Source organism: Danio rerio, chromosome 8, assembly GCF_049306965.1.
Source record: "Danio rerio strain Tuebingen ecotype United States chromosome 8, GRCz12tu, whole genome shotgun sequence".
NCBI lineage: Eukaryota > Metazoa > Chordata > Actinopteri > Cypriniformes > Danionidae > Danio > Danio rerio.
In genome coordinates this window covers 56,959,764-56,981,225 of record NC_133183.1, presented here as the reverse complement: position 1 = coordinate 56,981,225, position 21,462 = coordinate 56,959,764, and the positions used below count along the sequence as shown (strand labels likewise).

At 39.0% G+C, this 21,462-nt stretch overlaps 1 protein-coding gene across 2 annotated transcripts in view; it reads right to left on the bottom strand.

Moving 5' to 3' along the window:
• Positions 1-374: 374 nt before the first annotated feature.
• mthfr (methylenetetrahydrofolate reductase (NAD(P)H)) overlaps positions 375-21,462 on the bottom strand; it is a 33,428-nt gene continuing 12,340 nt past the window's right edge. For both annotated transcript variants that reach the window (NM_001281840.1, NM_001128255.2), the window contains exons 6-12: positions 19,987-20,237; positions 18,060-18,194; positions 17,797-17,977; positions 14,393-14,575; positions 10,651-10,752; positions 8,710-8,829; positions 375-2,338 (exon numbers count right to left, since the gene is read on the bottom strand). In NM_001281840.1, the coding sequence (NP_001268769.1) occupies positions 2,120-2,338; positions 8,710-8,829; positions 10,651-10,752; positions 14,393-14,575; positions 17,797-17,977; positions 18,060-18,194; positions 19,987-20,237 (1,191 nt within the window). In that variant the 3' untranslated portion in view covers positions 375-2,119. The remainder of the gene's footprint in view (positions 2,339-8,709; positions 8,830-10,650; positions 10,753-14,392; positions 14,576-17,796; positions 17,978-18,059; positions 18,195-19,986; positions 20,238-21,462) is intronic.

The window sequence follows — 21,462 nt, the reverse complement described above, 5'->3', positions numbered from 1 at the left end:
GAACATAGTGTGAACATAAGGCACTCAACTCTGCCTCCCTTTAGTAAAAATATCGCACTGCTACTCGTGTGATATTACACATATATATAAATGGTTGTAATTGTTAATTACAATTATTAAATTGTAATTATAAATGTAAATTAATCTTGAGTATAAGAAATTTGAGGAAAAACTTAATGAAATGTCACGAGAATAGAAGGAAGTTTCATTTTTAAAATCTTAAAGGGATAGGAAACCCAAAAACTAAATTTATTTGTTTATTAAATTAGACGTTTATTCATCCAATTGTCATAAATCAAGATATTTTTAATGTGTTGTCATTTTCTAACTTCAAATAGTGAAGACATCACAGAGCACTTTGAACAAATCAAGCATTTCCGTCTGAGTAATTTCATTTAGGCTTTTATTGACAGACATGGGTCATTGTTCTTGCAGATAAACCTCATAGGTTCTCGAATACAAAGCACACATTGGTGCTCATCTAACAGATGTGCGTTTATCCATGTTTAAACAATATTTATATAAAACAACTGTCTCGACTTGAATTAAACCGTCTCCATCTTGTAGTTTTTTGTGTCTTAAAATATTCGCTTGCTTTCCATAGTTAAACAAAAATGTTGGTTTTCCAATACGAGTATTCAATTTTGGCTAAACGATTCCACTAAATATCCAAAAAAGTTTGTTACAATTTTTGTTTGAATTAAATTTGGTTATGCTCAACTTTGTTTGTTTAAATTCAGCCTATTTGTTTGCAACTACTTGACTTAAAAAAAAAAATTTAATTTTTGTAATTTCAGTGTATTTAGGGGAAAAACATCCCCTGGGTAAACGAGAGCAAGTTAGTGATGGGTCGTTCATGAGCGATTCGTTCATTTTGAATGAATCTTCAATATGACTCGGGAATTACGAGTCCTCTCAGGGAGCGATTCGTTCATCCGCGCGTGCGCACATTTGTGCAGGTGGTATCGTTCCTTTCAAGTCTTGAGTCGTTCATCGCGGAAAGGCAGAAGCCAATCATATGCGTTTAGAGCTGGAAAAAGAATTGATCCGTTCATCTCTCGAGTCCTCTTTCGGGAGTCATTCTGTCACATGATGAACGAACGAGAAGACTTAAAGGTGAACTAATTATCATGGCTCCTATCGACTCTGAGACTGTGTACATTGATTAAGATTAAATGTGACTGTCAGTGTAACATGAACGAACCACTAACATTTGAGGACATAAAGAGGTGAGCTGAGCAAAGAGACAATAATACCGTCGTAGACAAAAGAGCAGGTAAACACTGAATTATTATTTTCTCCTTATTATCGTATTCTATTCATGACTTATTTGTCATGCGATCAACCTTTTGGGCTAGTTGTAGATGTGTTTGGAAGCAACTCGTAACATTTTAATAATATTTTGGCAAATTGAACCAAATGAACGAAATGACTCGAAAAAAGATTCGTTCATCTCGAATCAGTCAGTAAAATGATCCAAACTTCCCATCACTAGAGCAAGTGACGCAGTGTTTGGTGAAAACACAATATATGACATGCTTAGTTTTAGGCATTGAATAATATAGCAAATGACCATAAGTTGAAAGTTTGTTAATCGTTTTACGTGATCTGTTTAAATACTGCCGATACCATTAGCAACTTAACGGGAATCTCTTACAAATGCACATTAATTAGAGTTAAGAGCTAAAATAGCTGTGTGCAGCACTATATTCTTCTCTAAGGGCGTTTAGTAAATCTAAATGTTCTCTAGAATGTTGAGAGAAATATGACCTGACATAAGATTCACCTGAGTGAAAATACAGTATCCACATTCCGTATTCTCTGTCCACACATTTTGACCTGCTTCAATACATCTGCAGTATCCAAAATACTGTCTATAAATAGGTAAAAATCAAGCTTAAAATATAAGAAAACGCCACCCAAACCGGCTAACTTAAGTCTCTTTAAAGATTAAGGCAAATCATCGAGTATAGTGCTACGTTTGTCACTTTTCCCCCAATATACTGACAAAGAATTAAGTGCTGATAATGACTAAAAAAACAAAACAAAAAAACACTGTGCCATTACAGTAAAGTGTGCGTTCAGACGTCTCTGGATCAAATAGCAGCGAATAGTGGTGCTACAATTCATTTGCCTCCTGCTGCGGTACTTGAGAAGAGTCCAGGAGCGCAAACATGTCTTCGATCACCTGCCACAGACAGTTGTCGAGCGGGAAGTCGTTGTCCACCAGATTGACCAGAAAGTAGTTGTCGTGGATGTACTGAATGATCATGCGCGAGGGCGATTCGTCCTCGTATAGCTTCGCCCATTGTTCAATCCACAACGCGAAAGCCTCGTCCTGCGGGAACAGACAGAACTGGACTGAGTTTTTGGGTCTCTTTTTATTTGAATGTACATTTGATGCTATTAGAAAAATATTATATTGATATCAAGATATTTCTTTTTTTATACTCCCTTACCAATGTGGAACAGTATTTTATTGATATATATATATATATATATATATATATATATATATATATATATATATATATATATATATATATATATATATATAATTTTGAATACTTTTTCCACATTTGTTTTTGTTACCACCTTATTCCAAAATGGATTAAATTAATTTATTTTCTCAATATCCCATAGTGACAATGTGAAAAAAGGGTTTTTGAAATTGTTGCAAATTTATTAAAAATAAAAAACCTGAAAAATCTCATGTACATCAGTATTCACAGCCTTTGCTCAATACTTTGCTGATGCACCTTTGGCAGAAATTACAGCCTCAAGTCTTTTTGAATATGATGCCACACGCTTGGCACGCCTGTCTTTAGGAATTTTTGCCCATTCCTCTTTGCAGTACCTCTCAAGCTCTATCAGGTTGGATGGGCAGCGACGATGTACAGCCATTTGCAGATCTCTCTAGAGATGTTCAATAGCATTTAGGTCTGGGCTCTGGCTGGGCCACTCAATGACATTCACAGAGTTGTTGTGAAGCCACTCCATTGATGTTTTGGTGGTGTGCTTTGGGTCATTATCCTGCTGAAAGATGAATTTTCACCCCAGTCTGAGGTTCATTCTGTGCATTGCTGCATTCATCTTTCCCTCTATCCCAATTAGTCTTTTAGTTCCTGCTGCTGAAAAACATCCCCACAGCATGATGTTGCCACCATCATGCTTCACAGTAGGGATGGTATTAGCCTGGTGATGAGTTGCCTGGATTTCTCCAAACGTAACGCCTGGCATTTTAATCTCATCAGACCAGATAATTTTGTTTCTTATGGTCTGAGAGTCCTTCAGATGCCTTTTGGCAAATTCCAGGTGGGAAGTGGCTTCCATCTGGCCACTCTACCATACAGGTCTGATTGGTGGATTGCTGCATAGATGGTTGTCCCTCTGTAAGGTTTTCCCCTCTTCACAGAAGAAGCTCAGACAGAGTGACTATCGGGTTATTGATCACCTCCCTGACTAAGGCTCTTCTCCCCTGATCACTCAGCTTAGATGGCTGGCCAGCTCTAGAAAGAGTCCTGGTGGTTCCAAACATCTTCCACTTACGGATGATGGGAGGCCACTGTGCTCATTGCAACTTTCAGAGCAGCAGAAATTGTTCTGTAACCTTCCCTAGTCTTGTGCGTCCAGACAATCCTGTCTCAGAGGTCTAAAGAAAATTCCTTTGTCTTCATGCTTGGTTTGTGCTTTGACATGCACTGTCAACCCTGGGTCCTGATATAGACAGGTGTATGCCTTTTCAAATCATGTCCAATCAACTGAATTTACCACAGGTGAACTCCGATTAAGCTGCTGCAACATCTCAAGAATGATCAGTGGAAATAGAATGTATCTGAGCTCAATTTAGAGCTTCACAGCAAAGGCTGTGCGTACTTCTGTACATGTGATTTTTCAGGTTTTTAATAAATTTACAACAATTTCAAAAACTCTTTTTCCACATTGTCATTATGGTGTATTGCGTGCAGAATTATGGGGGAATAAATGCATTTAATACATTTTGGAATAAGGCTGTAACATAAATAAGGAATATGTATTATGTATTTGAAATGTTTTTTAATATTTAAAGAATATGTATTTTGGAATAAAGGCTGTAACAGTCTACTTACAAATTTAAGTAGACTGAACATGAAACAATTAAGTTGTCCCCCTCCAAAAAACCTTGAGAATTGTGCTACTTCAATTTAAATGAGTATTTTGAATAAGCATCAAAAGTCATGTTTTGAGTGTATTTTTACAGCACAGTCGCGGTTATCATTGAGACATTAGTGGTGAGTGTGCCTGTAATAGAACCAAGGTTGTTTAAACTAAGGCAGTGTGAGGTCATTGAGGACTTTGTAAATGTCACATGTGGGTGTGCAAAGCATACGGTCAAGTATACCTCATTACACTTTTACCAATATTCGCTTTGATGTAGCATGTGGTAGTGTTTGTGAATATGGACGCTACATTGTACAAAACGCTGGGTTTACCACAATATATTTGTGTTGACACAACATGAAGGAATTAAGCTAACTTATGTTTAATTCCTGTAAATTTGTAAAAACTAATAATACAAATAAGTTGTCCAATAACAGGCGACGCAGTGGCGCAGTAGGTAGTGTAGGAGTAGGAGTTTGCATGTTCTCCCCGCGCTCACGTGGGTTTCCTCCGGTTTCCCTTACAGTCCAAAGACATGCGGTACAGGTGAATTAGGTAGGCTTAATTGTCTGTAGTGTATAAGTGTGAATGAGTATGTATGGATGTTTCCCAGAGTTGGGTTGCAGCTGGAAGGGCATCCGCTTGTTGGCGGTTCATTCCGCTGTGGCGATCCCAGATTAATAAAGGGACTAAGCCTAAAAGAAAATGAATGGATGAATGTCCAAGGAAAAAAACATGAGAATTGTGTTGCAGCGCATTTAAAATAAGTCGTTTGAACAAACGGCAAACCTCATTTGAGTGTAGACGTGCACCGATATTCAATAATTCAATGAATCGTGATTATGAAGATGCACAATATTGATATCATGGGCACTTCAAAATACTGTAAATAATTATTTGTAGACCTAATTGGTGATTTATTTTAAACCTTAACATTTCACATGTTAATCTGGCCTACAACATTGACAAATCTTTGACTATTTGTTAACCTTATGTTCGTTAACTCTGTACAGCAAGGTTCTATTGGTTAACATTTGCTATTTTAACTATAAAGTCAATGTAATGAAAACTCATATAGAATTCCATAGTACTCTAAACCTTTACAATGCATTATTAAGATACTCAAACCATAATTTGTTGTGGTTGTGTTTTGATTGAAAGTGCTTAAACCTTCGGTTAATTCCCCAACGGCCATTTCCTGGGTTTCTTCGGGGCGTATTTGGTGGTTCCATGCGACTCATGAGAGCGCCTTCTGGCCCTCAGAAGAGATTCACTGCATATCACAAAACTGTCAGGGTTCCTACTTTTTTTTTATTGAGGGCACCTATTTTACCCCTTTTACAAAAATGTAAGAAAATACTTTTGTGTCTCCAGAATGTGTCTTTAAAGTTTAAGCTTAAAAAAAACTCATCAGATTATTATTTATATAATGTAGAATCTGCCCAGTTTAGTGTCTGAGTACAGTGTAGCTTTTTTTGTAGCCTGTGGCTTTAAATCCAAATGAGCTGCTTCTTACCGCCCCACCATTCCCACGTGCATGTCTGCATCTTATGAGTTACGTCAGATAAACAGCCGTCAGTGACAGATACAGACAAGGATGAAGCTGAAATACAGCCCATCAAAAATACCAAGTAAGTTTATTATTTGCATTTGTGGTGGAGTTTATTCAAGCCTTTCTGAAATGATGAGTCCCACACAAATGCCGTTTGCAGTACACACACTTGCATGTGTACTGAAACCTTGCGGCTGTGGTGATTATAGCAGTAAGGAATTACATAGTGATTTTAGCAATATTTTTAAAAAATGTTTTAAACTTATAAAAAAAATTGTATGGTGCAGCTAATCACAGAGTTGTAACATGTTTTAATCCCAGTTTCTTTGCAAAAACCTGTTGATCAATTCGGTGGGCGAATCGCGGGAAAACTAAACTCCTACGTTACGTTGTGGTGGATCTCAAAATCACTGGGATTTGGATCCTATTTTAACGTCAGGAACGTCCTTATTGTGTTTATATCACTGCAGTATGACTGTGGACACACTATATCTACACACAGTTCTGTCCAAACAGCTTACAAAAGTCAATTTTTATCATAGGTGCCCTTTAAATCTTTTTCCAGGAGCTTTTCAGTTATATAAACAGGAATAGAGACATGGTAAATGTGGTGCAACAAACAAAAGTTTGGTCATTTTCTGCCATTCTCTATTAATTCTTGTATTTATTGACCCTACATTCAAAACAATGTACGCGTTTAAAATGTATGCCTTAAAATAACATCAGATGGTGAATAAAGCATCACATAGATTCATAGTATACTGCAAGAATGGTTTAAAGTTAGAATGTTAATTGAGGTTTATTGTGGAGAGGCATTAGTCTTTAGGGGTGTGCGTGGGGTTGCCAACTGTCCCGTATTGTCTGGGACTCCCCCGTGTATTAGGCCCATTTGATATGTTATTTCAATAAATCTGAACATTTAAATTTAAATAGTCCTCAAGCATTTTTTGTTGTTGTATTTTTCCGAGTAGTGGAACTCCTCCCGTTCTCCAAACCGGGGAATGACAGAAATGGTTGAGAACCAATTGCTAAAGGAACCTAAAAAGGATGTAACTTAAATGTTACTGCCATTGCGCAGCGGAGGCCATGAAAAAGTAACAGTAGGTTACTGTAACAGTAAGATAAAAACATTAAGTCGCTTTACAGCAAGAAGGTCGCTGGTTCAAGTCCTGGCTAGGTCAGTTGTCATTTCTGTGTGGAGTTTTCATGTTCTCCCAGTGTTGCCATGGGTTTCCTCCAGGTGCTCCGGTTTCCCCACAGTCCAAAGACATGCAGTACAGGTGAATTGAATCAACTAAATTGAACGTAGTGTATGTGTGTGAATATGAGGATGTATGGTGTTTCCCAGTAATGGGTTGCAGCTGGAAGGACATCCACCATGTAAAAAATAAGCTGGAATAGTTGGCGGTTCATTCCGCTGTGGAGACCCCTGATAAATAATGGACTAAGCTGATGAATGAAAGAATAAATGAATGAAAGAACGAATGAATGAATGAATGAAAAATGAATAAATGAAAATGAAAAATGAATTAATAAATGAATGAATGAATAAAAAAAAAGAATGTATGAAAGAACGAAAAAAATGGAAGAATGTATGAAAAAAAATTAAAGAATCAATAAATGAATGAAAAAAATAAAAAAACGAATTAAAGAAAGAAGGAACGAATGAATGAATAAATGAAAGAACGAATGAATGAATGAAAAAAAAAATGTAAAAAATAATAAATGAAAGATTTAAAATCTTGAAATGAAAGAAAATAAATCTAGGATATGGAGGATTATTTCCAGGGGATTTGGTCATTTCTATCTCAGACAGATTTTTTTTGACCTGCGACAAAATGTAAACAGAAATAGCATAAAATAGTAAAACTGGCGTGCTTTAAGAACACATATGCACATAAGCATAATGTTTTAGTCAATATATATATTTATCCTACGATGTGACTATTGCAGATTTGCACATTGTAATATCGATGCTGAAATAACACATTGTGCATCCTTATTACATTTACAACCCTTCCAAATAAGGTCAAAAACAACTAGATTATATAAGGGTCAATTCAAAAGGTTGCAAATGTCCTGCGAGTTTTTGCACTTATCTAAGCCACGTACCTTCTATTTAAGTATCTTAGAACAATTTAACATTGTATTAAAAATGTGGTCATGGTTCCTACTAGAGCAGTGTTTCCCAACCCTGTTCCTGAAGGCACACCAACAGTACACATTTTTAACCTCTCCCCAATCAAACACACCTGAATCAACTCATCATTAGAAGAGACTTCAAAACCTGAAATGAATGGGTCAGATACTGTAAGAGAGACGTCCAAAATAAAAGTACTGTTGGTGTGCCTCCAGGAACAGGGTTGGGAAATATTGGATTAGAGATGCATTTATACTATAAACAGCTTTCCAATAAAAAATGCATGTCAAAGATGACAGGGCTGCAGAGACCATACTTACCTATTAGCTGCCCATCACAGGCCAATAATTCAAAGCAAACTTTTCAACTCCTAAAATAAACTTGAACCTATTTTCATTCTGCCCTGATTTTGTAAAAAAATGAAGTTCCACCTTTTGTATTTGGTTTCTTTAAGTACATTAAGGCCTTATTTAAGACCGTATTAAATTTAAATAAGGCCTTATTTAAGACCTATTGAAATTTGCATAGCTAGGAACTCGCTACAAAGCACTAATTTTTTCAACAAAAACTATGATGGAAAAGTTGTCGACAACCTGTTTTCAAGGACTAACATCTCCACCATAGTGTGTGCTCAGCTTGATTCCTATTGGCTCTCAATATTTGCATTGTAATTATTTTAGAATAATTATTAAAACAAGCTATTTATTGTTGGAACTACTGACCTTTAATACACAATAAGTAAAAAAAAAAGTACCTAAAATGTCAACTAGGCAACTTGAATGAACAAAACAACAACATTGGGTAAAAAATAAGTAAAAAATGGATAGGGATGGAAATAATAAATAAAATGAAAACAAGTTCAAGGAAGAACGATCACCTTCCAGTACATAAAGCTGACTGGATCCACCACAGTGGGCTGAATGATCTCTCTGCCTGGGAAAATCCCCCATGTCACAGCGTTGGGCTGCATATCATGGGCGTTTGTGATATTCCTGCCCTAAAAAATAAATAAATAAATAAATAAATCAGCAAATTCAAAATGTTAACATTAAAATCTGAGACTGCACAATGGACCCTTTTCACAAGACGGTTATGAAGCGTTTAACGGTCATCAGCATCTTCAATACTTGATGATAAGGTTGGGAGATGTTGACCAATTTGGCATCGTACGATGTCTAATGTAAAACATTGCAATGGACGATGGCATCGTTGTCGTAGGCAGGGGGTGGGGGTCCTTGTTAAATATCAATTAATTCATAACGAATTAATTAGTTGTAGCCTACCGTTTTCACTACCTGACCCACATGGTCTTTGCTTGACCCATAACCAAAGCATAAAAGTTACACACAAATCACCACCTGTCAATCAGTTTTTTCTGCGGGACGCATTTGGTCGCATATGCGTATATGCGCATATTTATCTATGCGACCTTAAAATATATTTGGAAGCATTTGGGCAAGTGCATACATTTACGTTTTCACTGCAAAATCTTCACCGCATGTACGGATTTAGGAGACATTTATGCAGAATGCATCTTTGCACCAAAAAAAGCCAAACGCAGCACTCAGGAACAGATTAAAACAGTTATGTGAACTTGCTGAAGTAAAAAAAGCCCTTTGAGCTCTTCTTATTGGCCCACTCTGCTCAAGAACTGAATGCGAATGATTGGTTAATATCAGCTGTCAATCACTCAGTCAGTGCCTTCTGCCTTCAGATGACAGGAGCTACAACTGTGAAAATGTGAAGCGCTGAAGATGAGAGAATGGAAACAACACTGACAGATTTTGTTTTAGAAAACACCTAAAGTTACTAATAATGGCACATCTTATGAGTGATCATGTGCTGAATGTTAATCCACCGTTTACACTTTTCCAAGAGTGGAAAACAGACTTCCAGTGGCTTCAAGTCCGCTATGAAAATAACTAAAGCCATTCACTGTAAAGTCTGTGGGATGGGATTTGCAGGTAACAGCATTTGCCACTGAATCCACACATTATAAGTGTGAGAGGTGCTGTAAAATCCTTTATTTAATCCTCACGATGCTGTCAGCCGTGCAAGCGGCAGCTATATGTATTTAACACAGCTCATGAAAAGACGGTTATTGCTATTAAAATGACATGCAAATAATAAGCTATATATCAATATAAATGTGGGGCGGGGCGATGGATCAGGATGCCGGCTCAGCATCGTGAAGTTTGTCCGCCATCTGTGATTGACGATGGCATCGTCTATCGGCCTAACCCTACTTGATGATTTAATGTCATGATTATTATGTTTTCATGTATGTATTATATCGTCATTGCATTACAATTACAAAAAACACTAATTATTGTCGGCGCAATAGCCTAGTGGTTAGTGCGCTGAGCACTTTAGGGCGTCCCGAGTTCGAATCCCAGCTTGAGGACATTTCCCATCCCTGCTCCCTCTCTCTCTCCCACTTCGCTTCCTGTCTAAAATACTATCCTATCCACTTAATAAAGGAAAAAAGGCCAAAAATAAATCTTTTAAAAAATAAAAAAATGTAATTATTGCTTGTGTGAGGCATTTGGAATGCATTGTCTATAGGCAGGACAGTAAATCTGACCTTCTGGCTGCCACTTTCAGTCTCAAACTATATTTTCGTTTATCTGAAAGTCTTCATAAACATAATCGAGGAGTTTTTATTGAATTATTTCAGCAAATAGGATTGTAAAAAAAATGATTTGCTGCTCTCTCCCATTAACTGGTCTTTTAAGTTTACCCGGATATGATAACTTCGGCTACTGAGAAACCTGGAATTGTGAAAAAGGTCCATGTAATCCGTTACTGGATTTCTTACCTGCACATTGACTATTTGGTAGTTCACACGTGGTTCATATTTCTTCAGCACTTGCAGAAGCGCAGTAACGTTTTCACTTGATGTGAAAAACTCCAAATACGCCTGTTGATTTGGGGGGAAATAACATGCTGAAAGAACCATTTTTAAACAAATTCCAAAACAGATATAAAGATATAGACAATAGATAATAAACCCCAAAATAAATAATCAAATCACAACCAACTGCACTGTTCCCACAGCATCTGAAGCATGAAGAGATCCTGATAAACTTTGTGAATTTTAGCCATGAAGGTATTAACAGTATTAGTAATATTCAGGTTAGAACAGGATTGGACTGGTCATCTGGCCGACCAGGCAGTTTCCCACTGGGCTGACCATCTTCATATGATCTGGTCGGCCTATAAAACGCTTAGCAGCCTGATGTTTTTTTTCTGCCTAATTAATTGACGTTGCTGTGACTTGATTTTTGAATCGTTTAAGTCTATTTGTGATTGACTATATAAAATCTTTAAGCTATGTTTTGATGTTTCACTGTTGAGTCAAACCAAGTGTGCCGCAAGCCTGCGTTTGAGTGAAGGTCTCGGCCGTTAGATCCCCCCCTGGGGGCTGGCTGCAGTACAAGTCATAAAGCCCGCCTCCTCCGTGTTAATGAAGGAGACTTGAGCCCAAATAAAAAAATTTATTACACTTCCAATAAAATGTCCCGAAAGATGGTTCTGGTCGATTAAGGCACTGGTTATTGTGCTGAAATAGGTGCAGATCTTCATTTTTGTAAACAGTTTGTTTTTAGCAGTAATTTAATGCTGGGCGTGTCATCGTGATTGACAGTTGTGATTGACAGTTTCTCAAAGCAGCGCGTCTGAGCTTCGGCAGGAGACTGAAGTGTTATAATTCGATTTCTGTGTTATTTTACAATGAAAAAATGAGTTCAGCAGTAAACTATGGTTTCTGACATGCATGATCCTGGTGGAACACTGTTTATTCGCTAAGGTCAGGGCTTTTTTCTGGCTTTATTAGTTACACCCAGATAGCAAAATACACTCGGGCCAGTTCCGGCTAGATTCTCGCATGCCGGAGACTTACCCCTCAGAGCTCAGACTGACTACCTCTGCTGGACCTACTCCGGATGCCTGGACTCACTGCCTGATTCCAGCCCGAGTCAATCGAGCCAGATGCGGCGGCCGAGCGAGCCGGCGCTGCCGCATGCGAGCCGGAATCAGCCCGTGACGCCGCGAGTAGGTTATGCGCTGCGGCCCGGAGCTGGCGCGATTGAATAAATAAAACCCTCATATTTGTTAACGTTATTACATCCATTTGTGTTGATATGACAGCAAACGCATGCTGAGAAGTTCGGGGGGCGTGGTTTATTTTACATAAAGCGTTTGGTTAGAAGCTTGACTTCGCTCCTTTTCGTGGCTCCTCCTCTGGCTCCATCAGACAGTCCTTCTGCGCATGTCAAGGCTCCAATTTCAGCAGTCTTTTGCGACAGTTTGTGCCCGTTAAGCAGGTGTTTTGCCCTCAAGGCGTTCAATGGGAAAAGGGGCTGTCGCGTCGTCCATATTTTTTACAGCTCATGGCTGCTGTCATTGAGAAAAAAAACACACACATGCAAATCAAACCTCCCGCACGGGCCTCAAACGATCACTCTGTGCAACAACTTGAACGTAATTTACAACTTCATTACCTGTTAATCACAGCCTATGCAGGTTGTGTTCACTACAGTAGGCGTCATTTGCGTTCTCAGCAGTAAACAATCAGTGCGTCAGCTCACGTGTGATTTCGCGACCGTGAAAACATCATTACATAAAGACAGAAATTACATTTTGGGTGAATTATACCTTATAAATAAAGTATTGTCTCGTTTCCACTAACTGGTACAGTACGGTACGGTTTGGGTCGGTACGGGTCACCTTTATCAGGCTTGCGTTTCCACTACTAAGGGTACCCCCCTTGGGCTGGGGCCAGCGTGAAAGACGCTCCGGACAGTAGACAGGATTGTCACTGGCCCCTAATGGTCAGTAACAATGAGCACGTTATGTTTTTCGTAACCTAGTAACAACTTTGTCATTAGTTTGGCAAGTAAATTTTACAAAAATAATTTAGAATTGCAATAAAATAGCAGCACATTTTCCATACTGCTCTTTCGTTTGCATAAAATCTTGAATTTTGCATTTTACATTTATAAACATTTTTAAAATGTTTAAATTCTAGATTCACAGACATAATTTTGCCACATTATTTAAAATATATGACTAAGAAATAGCTTTTAACTTTTTTTTTTTGTAGGGGCCAGTGAAAATCTCAAACACTGGCCCGATCGGCCCAGTAGAAAAAATCCTTAGCGTTGAACCCTGCAGTCGCTTCATTCTTGCTCGAGGAAATGTCTACAATAAAGCTGTACGGGTCGCTTACATATCATATGAAAAGCATTTCTCACAAAACAGACGCTTTACACAAATATTTCTGTATTCATGTTTATTACTAACTTTTCTATGAACAGCATTTGATTATAACTGCAGATCAATGACAGTGCGAAATAGTCTACTGTAACGTCTGTAATTATATTAAATAAATAAATAAATGGACATATATTACCACATACTGCCCCTTACAGTCTCCTATATGTTACCAACTACAGAAAAACTACACACAGCATACATTTCGTCCTTAATTAGGTTCAAAACAACTCAAAATATAGCCTACAGTCAGTGAAAACTTCTTATCTGTGTGTGTAATCTTCAGCAGCACATGAAGCCTCTGTTAGAGAGTCATTCAGTCATTCCCAGTTCATATTAGTCCAAAAGGTGATGATAAAAATTAAAACAAGGCAGTGTGTTCACGTTTGCTGAAGAAATAATGTGCCCCTTTTTTCACGGCTTCTCCTTTTTTTCGCGCTTCACTCTCACGTTTGTCAGTGCCTGACAGGATCGGGTTTCAAGCATGTCAATAATCAAGCGCACGTTATTACCATCAGCTCAAGAAGTTTGCTATTTCAGATATAGACGCGCAGCGAGCGCAAGCAAGAAAGTGAAACCGCTCGTGCTTCAGATTGGCTTGTAAAATACTATTAGGCACAGGGTAGATTCTGCTCTACTGCATGGCTTTGTGGCTGTTCATCAAGATGACGACAAGGTTTGTTTGAGCCCGGATCGACCATGGCTCGTTATTATATGTATATATAATTCCGCTGCAATCTCTCGCTGTGTATTTCAAACATGGCGGCTCTTTTGTTTTCATTCTGGCTTGTTCCGTAAGCAAATGACGTATCTCTTTAAACCAATAGCGTTCAGCTGCGCATCTAGCTCCGCCTTTTGGTACCCTTTCTCATGTTTGGTACCCTTTCTAAAGGGCGCCGAAAAAGTGTTACGGTACGCCTCTTGACAGTGGAAACGGCCATAAAAGCATTCCAAACCGAACCTTACCGTACCACTCAGTAGAAACGGGCCATAAGTGACACTTTTAACACCATTTAAAAGTGTCAATGTTACTGTAAAGACTTTCGCGACTGCCTGTTTCTCTCCTGACCTTGACAAAAAAAATATTTGGCTGAATTGTAGAAAAGCTGAATGAGGATAGTGTGTAGGAATCGAGATCGTGATCTTTTTTTGATTAATCGTGCAGCCCTAGGGGCTATAGACGACTTTTATGGTAATTTTAAAGGAACTTTAGAAATACAGACCATATTACTATTTTACTGTATGGTAAAAAAGCATTTCTCTAATAAAAAAAGGGTTTTGCTGACCTTTTGAAAGACGTATCCTCCTGCAGGACCCCAGCCCACGATCGCATCAGAAGAGGCTTTGCCATTGATGTTGGGTTGAGAGTTAATGGTGAGAACACCTCTGCGGTTCACCTTCTCCAGCTCATCCTTCAGCAGGTTGGTTTCTGGAGCCAGAGGATCGTCGTTCCATGGCAGACACATCACCTACAGAAAAGTGACAAAAATCAATCATACATGCAAGTTTGGAGTAGCATTTTAACTAATGCTGCACGATATTGGACAAATCTAGCATTGCAGGTTTAGCACAAATCTAGCATTCATTCCTCTGTGGCGACTTCTGAAATAGAGACTAAAGGCTGATTTATACTTCTGTGTCAAGTAGGGTTGGGCCGATAGATGATGACGATGGCCGACAAACTTCACGATGCTGAGCCGGCATCGCGATCCATCGCTCCGCCCCACATTTACATTGATATATAACTTATTATTTGCATGTCATCTTAATAGCAATAACCGTCTTTTCATGAGCTGTGTTAAATTTTACATATAGCTGCCGCTTGCACAGCTGACAGCATCGTGAGGATCAAATGAAGGATTATACAGCACCTCTCACACTTATAATTACCTGTTACCTGCAAACCCCGTCCCACAGACTTTACAGTGAATGGCTTTAGTTATTTTCATAGTGGACTTGAAGCCACTGAAAGTCTGTTATCCACTCTTGGAAAAGTGTAAACGGTGGATTAACATTTAGCACATGATCACTCATAAGATGTGCCATTATTAGTAACTTTAGGTGTTTTCTAAAACAAAATCTGTCAGTGTTATTTCCATTCTCTCATCTTCATCGCTTTATATTTTCACAGTTGTAGCTCCTGTCATCTGAAGGCAGAAGGCACTGACTGAGTGATTGACAGCTGATATTAACCAATCATTCGCATTCAGTTCTAGAATAGTGGGCCAATAAGAAGAGCACCAAAGCGGGGCAAGCATTGCAGGCTTTTTTTTCCTTCAGCAAATTCACATAACAACTGTTTTAATCTCCTCCTGAGTGCATAGATGCAAAGATGCATAAAATGTTATTTAAAATATTATAGTAATTCATAGTAAAGGGAAATATTTAGGAATGAGCATTATATTGTATATATATTTACAACTCTATTATTAAATTACACTATATAATGTATCATTAGTAACTATCATGAACTAATAGTAATAACCATATTATACTTTAGCCTTTACTACAGTAAACTATATATATATATATATATATATAGTCCTCCTCTCCCTCATCTTTCCATCAAGCTAATTTCTCACGTTAGCCTAATTGGTTGGCCACGTCACCGACGAGAGCGAGAGGTGGCAGTAACGCACCAAAAAGTTTGTCGTCGACCACCGAAAAGCAAGAAGAAGAAATCGTCATTCTTGCCATCATATGTATTTACCTTCATCGGCTAAACACCGGCCTCACAGCTCTGTGAATGTCGGTGCCGTCACGTTTTGATCTGCGATTTGTAAATGTAGCTTGTGCTGACGCTACTGTGCTACTTCACTAATAAAATAGCTTTGCTACTGAAAAGCAATTTGATTTATAAAGTAGCGACGCTACCGACACACTACTGAGAAATGTAGGTAAGCTAGTAGCGTCACTACTTTTAGCGACACTACTGCCTAACACTGCTAATGTGATCAAATCGCTTTGGCCAGAGGATTCTGTTGGTGCCCTGAATTTCCCAAATCGATAACATTGTGAATCATAATTAAGGCCAGGCGGAATCTGCGGACGTTTTTTGCTATTTCGGCGGAGAATTTTGGTAAAAATCTGCGGATTTCTGCGGAATTATTTTGCAAGTATCCAGTGGAGTATCCTAACCAAAACCTTAATATATTAAATAAAAAGTAATAAGTTACTGAATAAAAACTGAACAAATTCAGATTTACACATTTACTAAAGTAAATAAACAGAATTAATGATGGGTTAAAAATCTGCAGAAATTTGCGGAATTCTGTGGAAAATCTGCGGAATTCTGCGCGCGCAGATTCCGTGTGGGCCTAGTCATAATATATCATTGGAAATGAAAGGGCCTGTTTTCATTTCTGTACGCTTACGATAACGACAAAAATAATTTGCTTTTATAAAATAAAGAAAGGCTAGGTTACGTAACTGCAGATGCTTCCTCAGGTTTGAAAATGAAGCCTTTGGTGTTGAACGTATTTTAACAGCTGGCAAACAAGTTTTGCACTGAACTGTTGTATTTGTGGCCTTCTTAGATTTCAGGGTAAAATTATTTTAAATTTCCAGCAATGAAATGCAATTTTAACACTCGCCATGGTGGTGGCAGCTCTCAGACTGGTTAAAGTAGCCTAATGCTTTCAGTGGCAGAGCGGATTAGCGTAACTGGTAGACGTGGTGTGCCACAAATTCAAACTGAAAAACCAATCAAAATCATTAGAATAGCACCGCTTTAATAAATAGCCCTAGCAGAAGGCATCAAGCATATCAAAAACAGGCAAAGCAACAGATTAATATTGTCCACCATTAGATTTGTAAAGAATGTTTTTAGATGTAACCCCATTTGTAATCTTTAACATTTTCATAAGTAACTGTAATTTAATTACACATTTTTTCTCAGTAACTTTAACAAATTACGGTAACGTTTATTTTGTAATTAAATTACGTAACGCTGTTACATGTAACTAGTTACTCCCCAACACTGTTTATAAGTGATCCAGAGTTGAGTTTTACCATTTTTTAATTCATTCAGCCAACCTCCGGTTCTTCCATAAGCAAATTTAACTTACCTTAACATAAATGATTGAATTAAATTAAACAATTAGCAGCATATTGTTTTGATAATGTTCCTATTTAAATCTTGACTCTTCTGCAGTTACATCAGTACTAAAAGAAAAGATGCTATTTTCTAGGTCGATCTGGCTAGGAACTGTACTATCACACTGCCGTAATAATCAAGAAACTCTGTTGCTGTACCATGGCTACAGCAGAAGCAATTATATTACGCAGCACTGTTACCTAGCTGGGGACTATTTTCAGGTGCTCCGTAATATCATTATCTGCTGCATCTCAGATACAGTATGATGCTAATGGTTTAATCAGGTTCAATGATCTATGGTAAGCTAAGCTAAAAGTGCTCCCGCCAGACCTGAATATCAGCTTAATGGATTCAAAAATTTTAAAACTCAACAGTTAACTCAAGGACTTGTCAAATTTGCCTGAAAGTGTTCCTTTAATAACAAGTTCTTCCTCATCCTGACTTGTTTAGGCCACCTTGTTCTCTTTATTTGCTTATTACTCTATGTTCCTTCATGTAAATCAAAAACACACATTCAAAACTCTACTACAATATAGCACAGCATAGCTTGATGCTACTTTCAGCCTCATCACACTCAGGTGCACATAGCTCTACCTTGTGTCCACTGCGGTTGGTTTGTCCAGTGATGTAGTTGGTAAAGACTTCATAAACGCTCTCTTCGCTCATGAGCTCCTCTCCCCACATCTGCAGCAGCGCCTCTTTAGGAGACTTACTCTTCAGGTAGAACAAGTAATAATCCGTCAACTCGCCAAAGGCTGGTGAAGAAGAGTTCCCCCTGACAAGATGGCAGACATGTTCATTAATTTGGGGTTTGAACTACCAACTCAAAAGTTCATGAAATGCTGTGATTTTTGTACCATCTTCCGTTAGGGAAATCATCCCAGTCTTGTGTTCTGTAGATGTAGCTTTTGGGTCGGGAAGCCCAGAAAATTGGCCTGACGTCTTCTACCTTACGCTTTGGGTGGGCGCTGATGGCCCAGGGCAGAGGTCGCCTGAAATGTACACAACACTGATGTAAATGGGTGATTTTAAAAACACTTGTTATACTGCGTTCACACCAGACGCGGCACACACGTCAAGCGCAAGTGATTTACATGTTAAGTCAATGCAAACGCGCAAATAGACATCCTGCGGCGCGATACGCACGAATGACGAAATTGCGCGAATGGCGTGGGGCGAATTGAGCGTTTTTCACGTTTGACGCGCTTAACGAGTGTTTCGCGCGAATCTCTCGATTTCGAAAATCTGAACTACAGCGTACATTCGCGCCGCGTTAACCAATCAGATGCTTGCTTTTGAGGGGGCGTGATTGTGACGTAGAACCTGTTATCGGTGTTCCGAGGGAAATCCTCCAGCCTTCACCGACAACAGTTCATCAAACTCGGCTTGGCTCAGTCAGAAGCACCGCTGAAAACCTTCGTCATCCAGGTTAAGTTTCTGGAGGAGTTTATGATCTCACAGAGCTGGATGCACCTCTGAAAGAATGTAGTGGACTCGGCCATTAAACGTATCGACGCTGTTTTTCAGGCTTCCAAAAGCACATTAACATTGTTTTTTTCTTCATAAAATCCATGTTAGCCATTTAGCTATGAAGCTAGAGTCTTCGGGCAGACAGAAGCCCTGCTCATCACGCAAATCCGCATCTGTTCTGATGTGAATTTGACACGCGAATGAAGCTGGGTTTGACGCGTATGAAGCGATTAAACTCTAATGTTCACGCGGCTATTTACGCGCGAATATCGTGATTTATCCGCACGTTCCGCGTCTGGTGTGAACACAGCATTAGAAGCAAATCTATGTTTCCTCTCGGATGAAATGAAGAAAAATCCACTCCCTTCGCACGTCAGAATCCGCTTCATTTGCTCGTCAAAATCTACTTCATTTGTGCGGCAAATCTACTTAATTCGCTTGTCAAATCAGTTTCATCAGATTGTCAAATCCGCTTCATTCGCATGGAAAATTCGCTTCCTTCACGTGTAAAATTCCCTTCATTCGTGTGTCAAATCTGCTTTATTCACGCATCAAATCCAGTTCGTTCGCGTGTCAAATCCACTTCTTTCGAGTATCAAATCTGATTCATTCACACACTACCCAACAGATGCTGATTCGCGTGATGAGCAGGGCTTCTATCTGCCCGGTGACTTTAGCTTCGTTGCTAAAACTGGACCAAATTAAGCAAAATACAGATGTGAAAGCACGCTTAGTGACCTCACGCTGCAGCAAACCTGGGTTCTGCAACAAGACAACGATTCAAAGCACACCAGCACGTCCACTTCTGCATGGCTGAAGAAAAACTAAATGAAGAATTTGGAGTGGCCTAGTCAAAGTCCTGATGTGAATCCAATTGAGCGTTTCACCCTGCAATAAGGGTGAAACACATTTCTGCAAAGATGCAAAACTCCTCCACAGCGATGTAACAGACTCCTTGCAAGTTATTGAAAACGCGTGATTACAGTTTGTGCTGCTAAGTGTGCCAAACAGTTATTAGGGTTTAAGGGGCGAACAGTTTTTAACATAAGGCTATGTATCTTCTCATAATGATAAAAACCTTCATTTGGAAACTGCACAATGTGTTTACTTGTTATCTTTGACTAACATTTAAATTAGTTTGATGATGTGAAACATTCAAATATGACAAACAAGCCAAGAAGGTTTTAAATCAGTAAAGGGGCAAACTCTTTTTCACACCATTTTATCTTTAATGCATCATATCGTTAGCTTAGCTTCGGTGATTCACATCTCTACTTAAAACCCTTGCCATGACCCCTTTAAAAAGTCACCCACCGTGGATCCTCTGCCCATAATCCCAGCTGCCTGAGCACTTCCATGGTGGCCACCTCTCGGTTTAAGGTGTAAAAGTGCAGGCCGGAGACTTCCCCACTGGCCAGCAGAACTTTACACATCTCTACAGCCTGCTGGATGCCGTAGTTCCGGATAGCGGCATCATTATCCTTAATGGGCTCAATCACTTGCTTGATCTCCTCCGGCACTTCAAGTTTGGAGAGTTTGACCAGCTGGCGGAGTGAATGATAACCCTGCGCAAGAAAAATGAACATTCATCTATTGACAATGCATCATTAAAGTTGAAGCAAAGTCTTCTCTAAGGAACGCAAAAGTGAAATCCAAGATGCTTTTTCCATCTTAATACTTTTTCAGTCCCTGAAGGCAATTATAGATGTGGTCAATGCAAACAGTGTCAGTTTTTTTAGTCATCCCCATTCAGGTAAGCAATTAAAGATTAAAGGTGTGATTTCATGCAATACAAAAAATACTAACCTACTGGGATGGCTGGTAAAATGCAGTAGGACTGGACCTCAGCTGAACTGTGGCAATGTTTGAAGATAAGAGAACTGAAGCCTGTACCATGAAGCCAGATTAACTGCCTAGCCAATGGTTAACAAACTAGTTCCTGGAGGGCCGGTGTCCAACAGATTTTAGCTCCAACCCTAATCAAACACACCTGAACAAGCTAATCAAGGTCTTACTAGGTATACTTGAAACATCCAGGCAGGTGTGTTGAAGCAAGATGAAGCTAAACCCTGCAGGGACACCGGCCCTCCAGGACCAGGATTGGTGACCCCTGGCCTAGCCAATTAAGTTTTAGTTGAGGAATTCTGGGTTTTAAGTTCCACGAAGGTACCTCAGCTGCTAAATAATACCACACAATAAATAATAATGGCAACAAAGAGTGATTAAAGTCCAGCTGCCTTCATTTTCAACGAACGCAAACCGTCATAGCTTAGTAAAGACGCAAACCCCTCACTGCACAACAGCTGCACCTTCAGGAAACCTCCTAATGCCTGCAGCACGAGGACTTTTATGAGTGTCGAAAGTGGCTGATCTGTTCGCCTAAATATTTGCCTGCGTCACTGCATATCAAACGACTAAAACAATGGCTGTTTCTCAATATGCGTTCTTCATCGGTCTTGCGTCCTCGTGTAACGTCATCATCAGCTGCCAAAGTTCAGTTCCAATACTCAAGACCACAAGAACAGAGGACGCGTGAAACTTCCTGGATGTGTTCTTGATATCGAGAACGCACCGATGCAGACTTGAGCACCGAACTCGCGCTAGAAGTCCCAGAAGTCATTGTGACTGGAGATGGGAAGCGCAAGCATTTCATTTACATTTCTTATTAAAGTTCAGAGATATGACTTATTTACCTCAGGAGTTTCCCTAAATGAGATGGTGAATATAAACATCACCATGGACATCTTAATAAAGGAATAAACACATTAAGGGTGTTTGTTTGCTGAAATT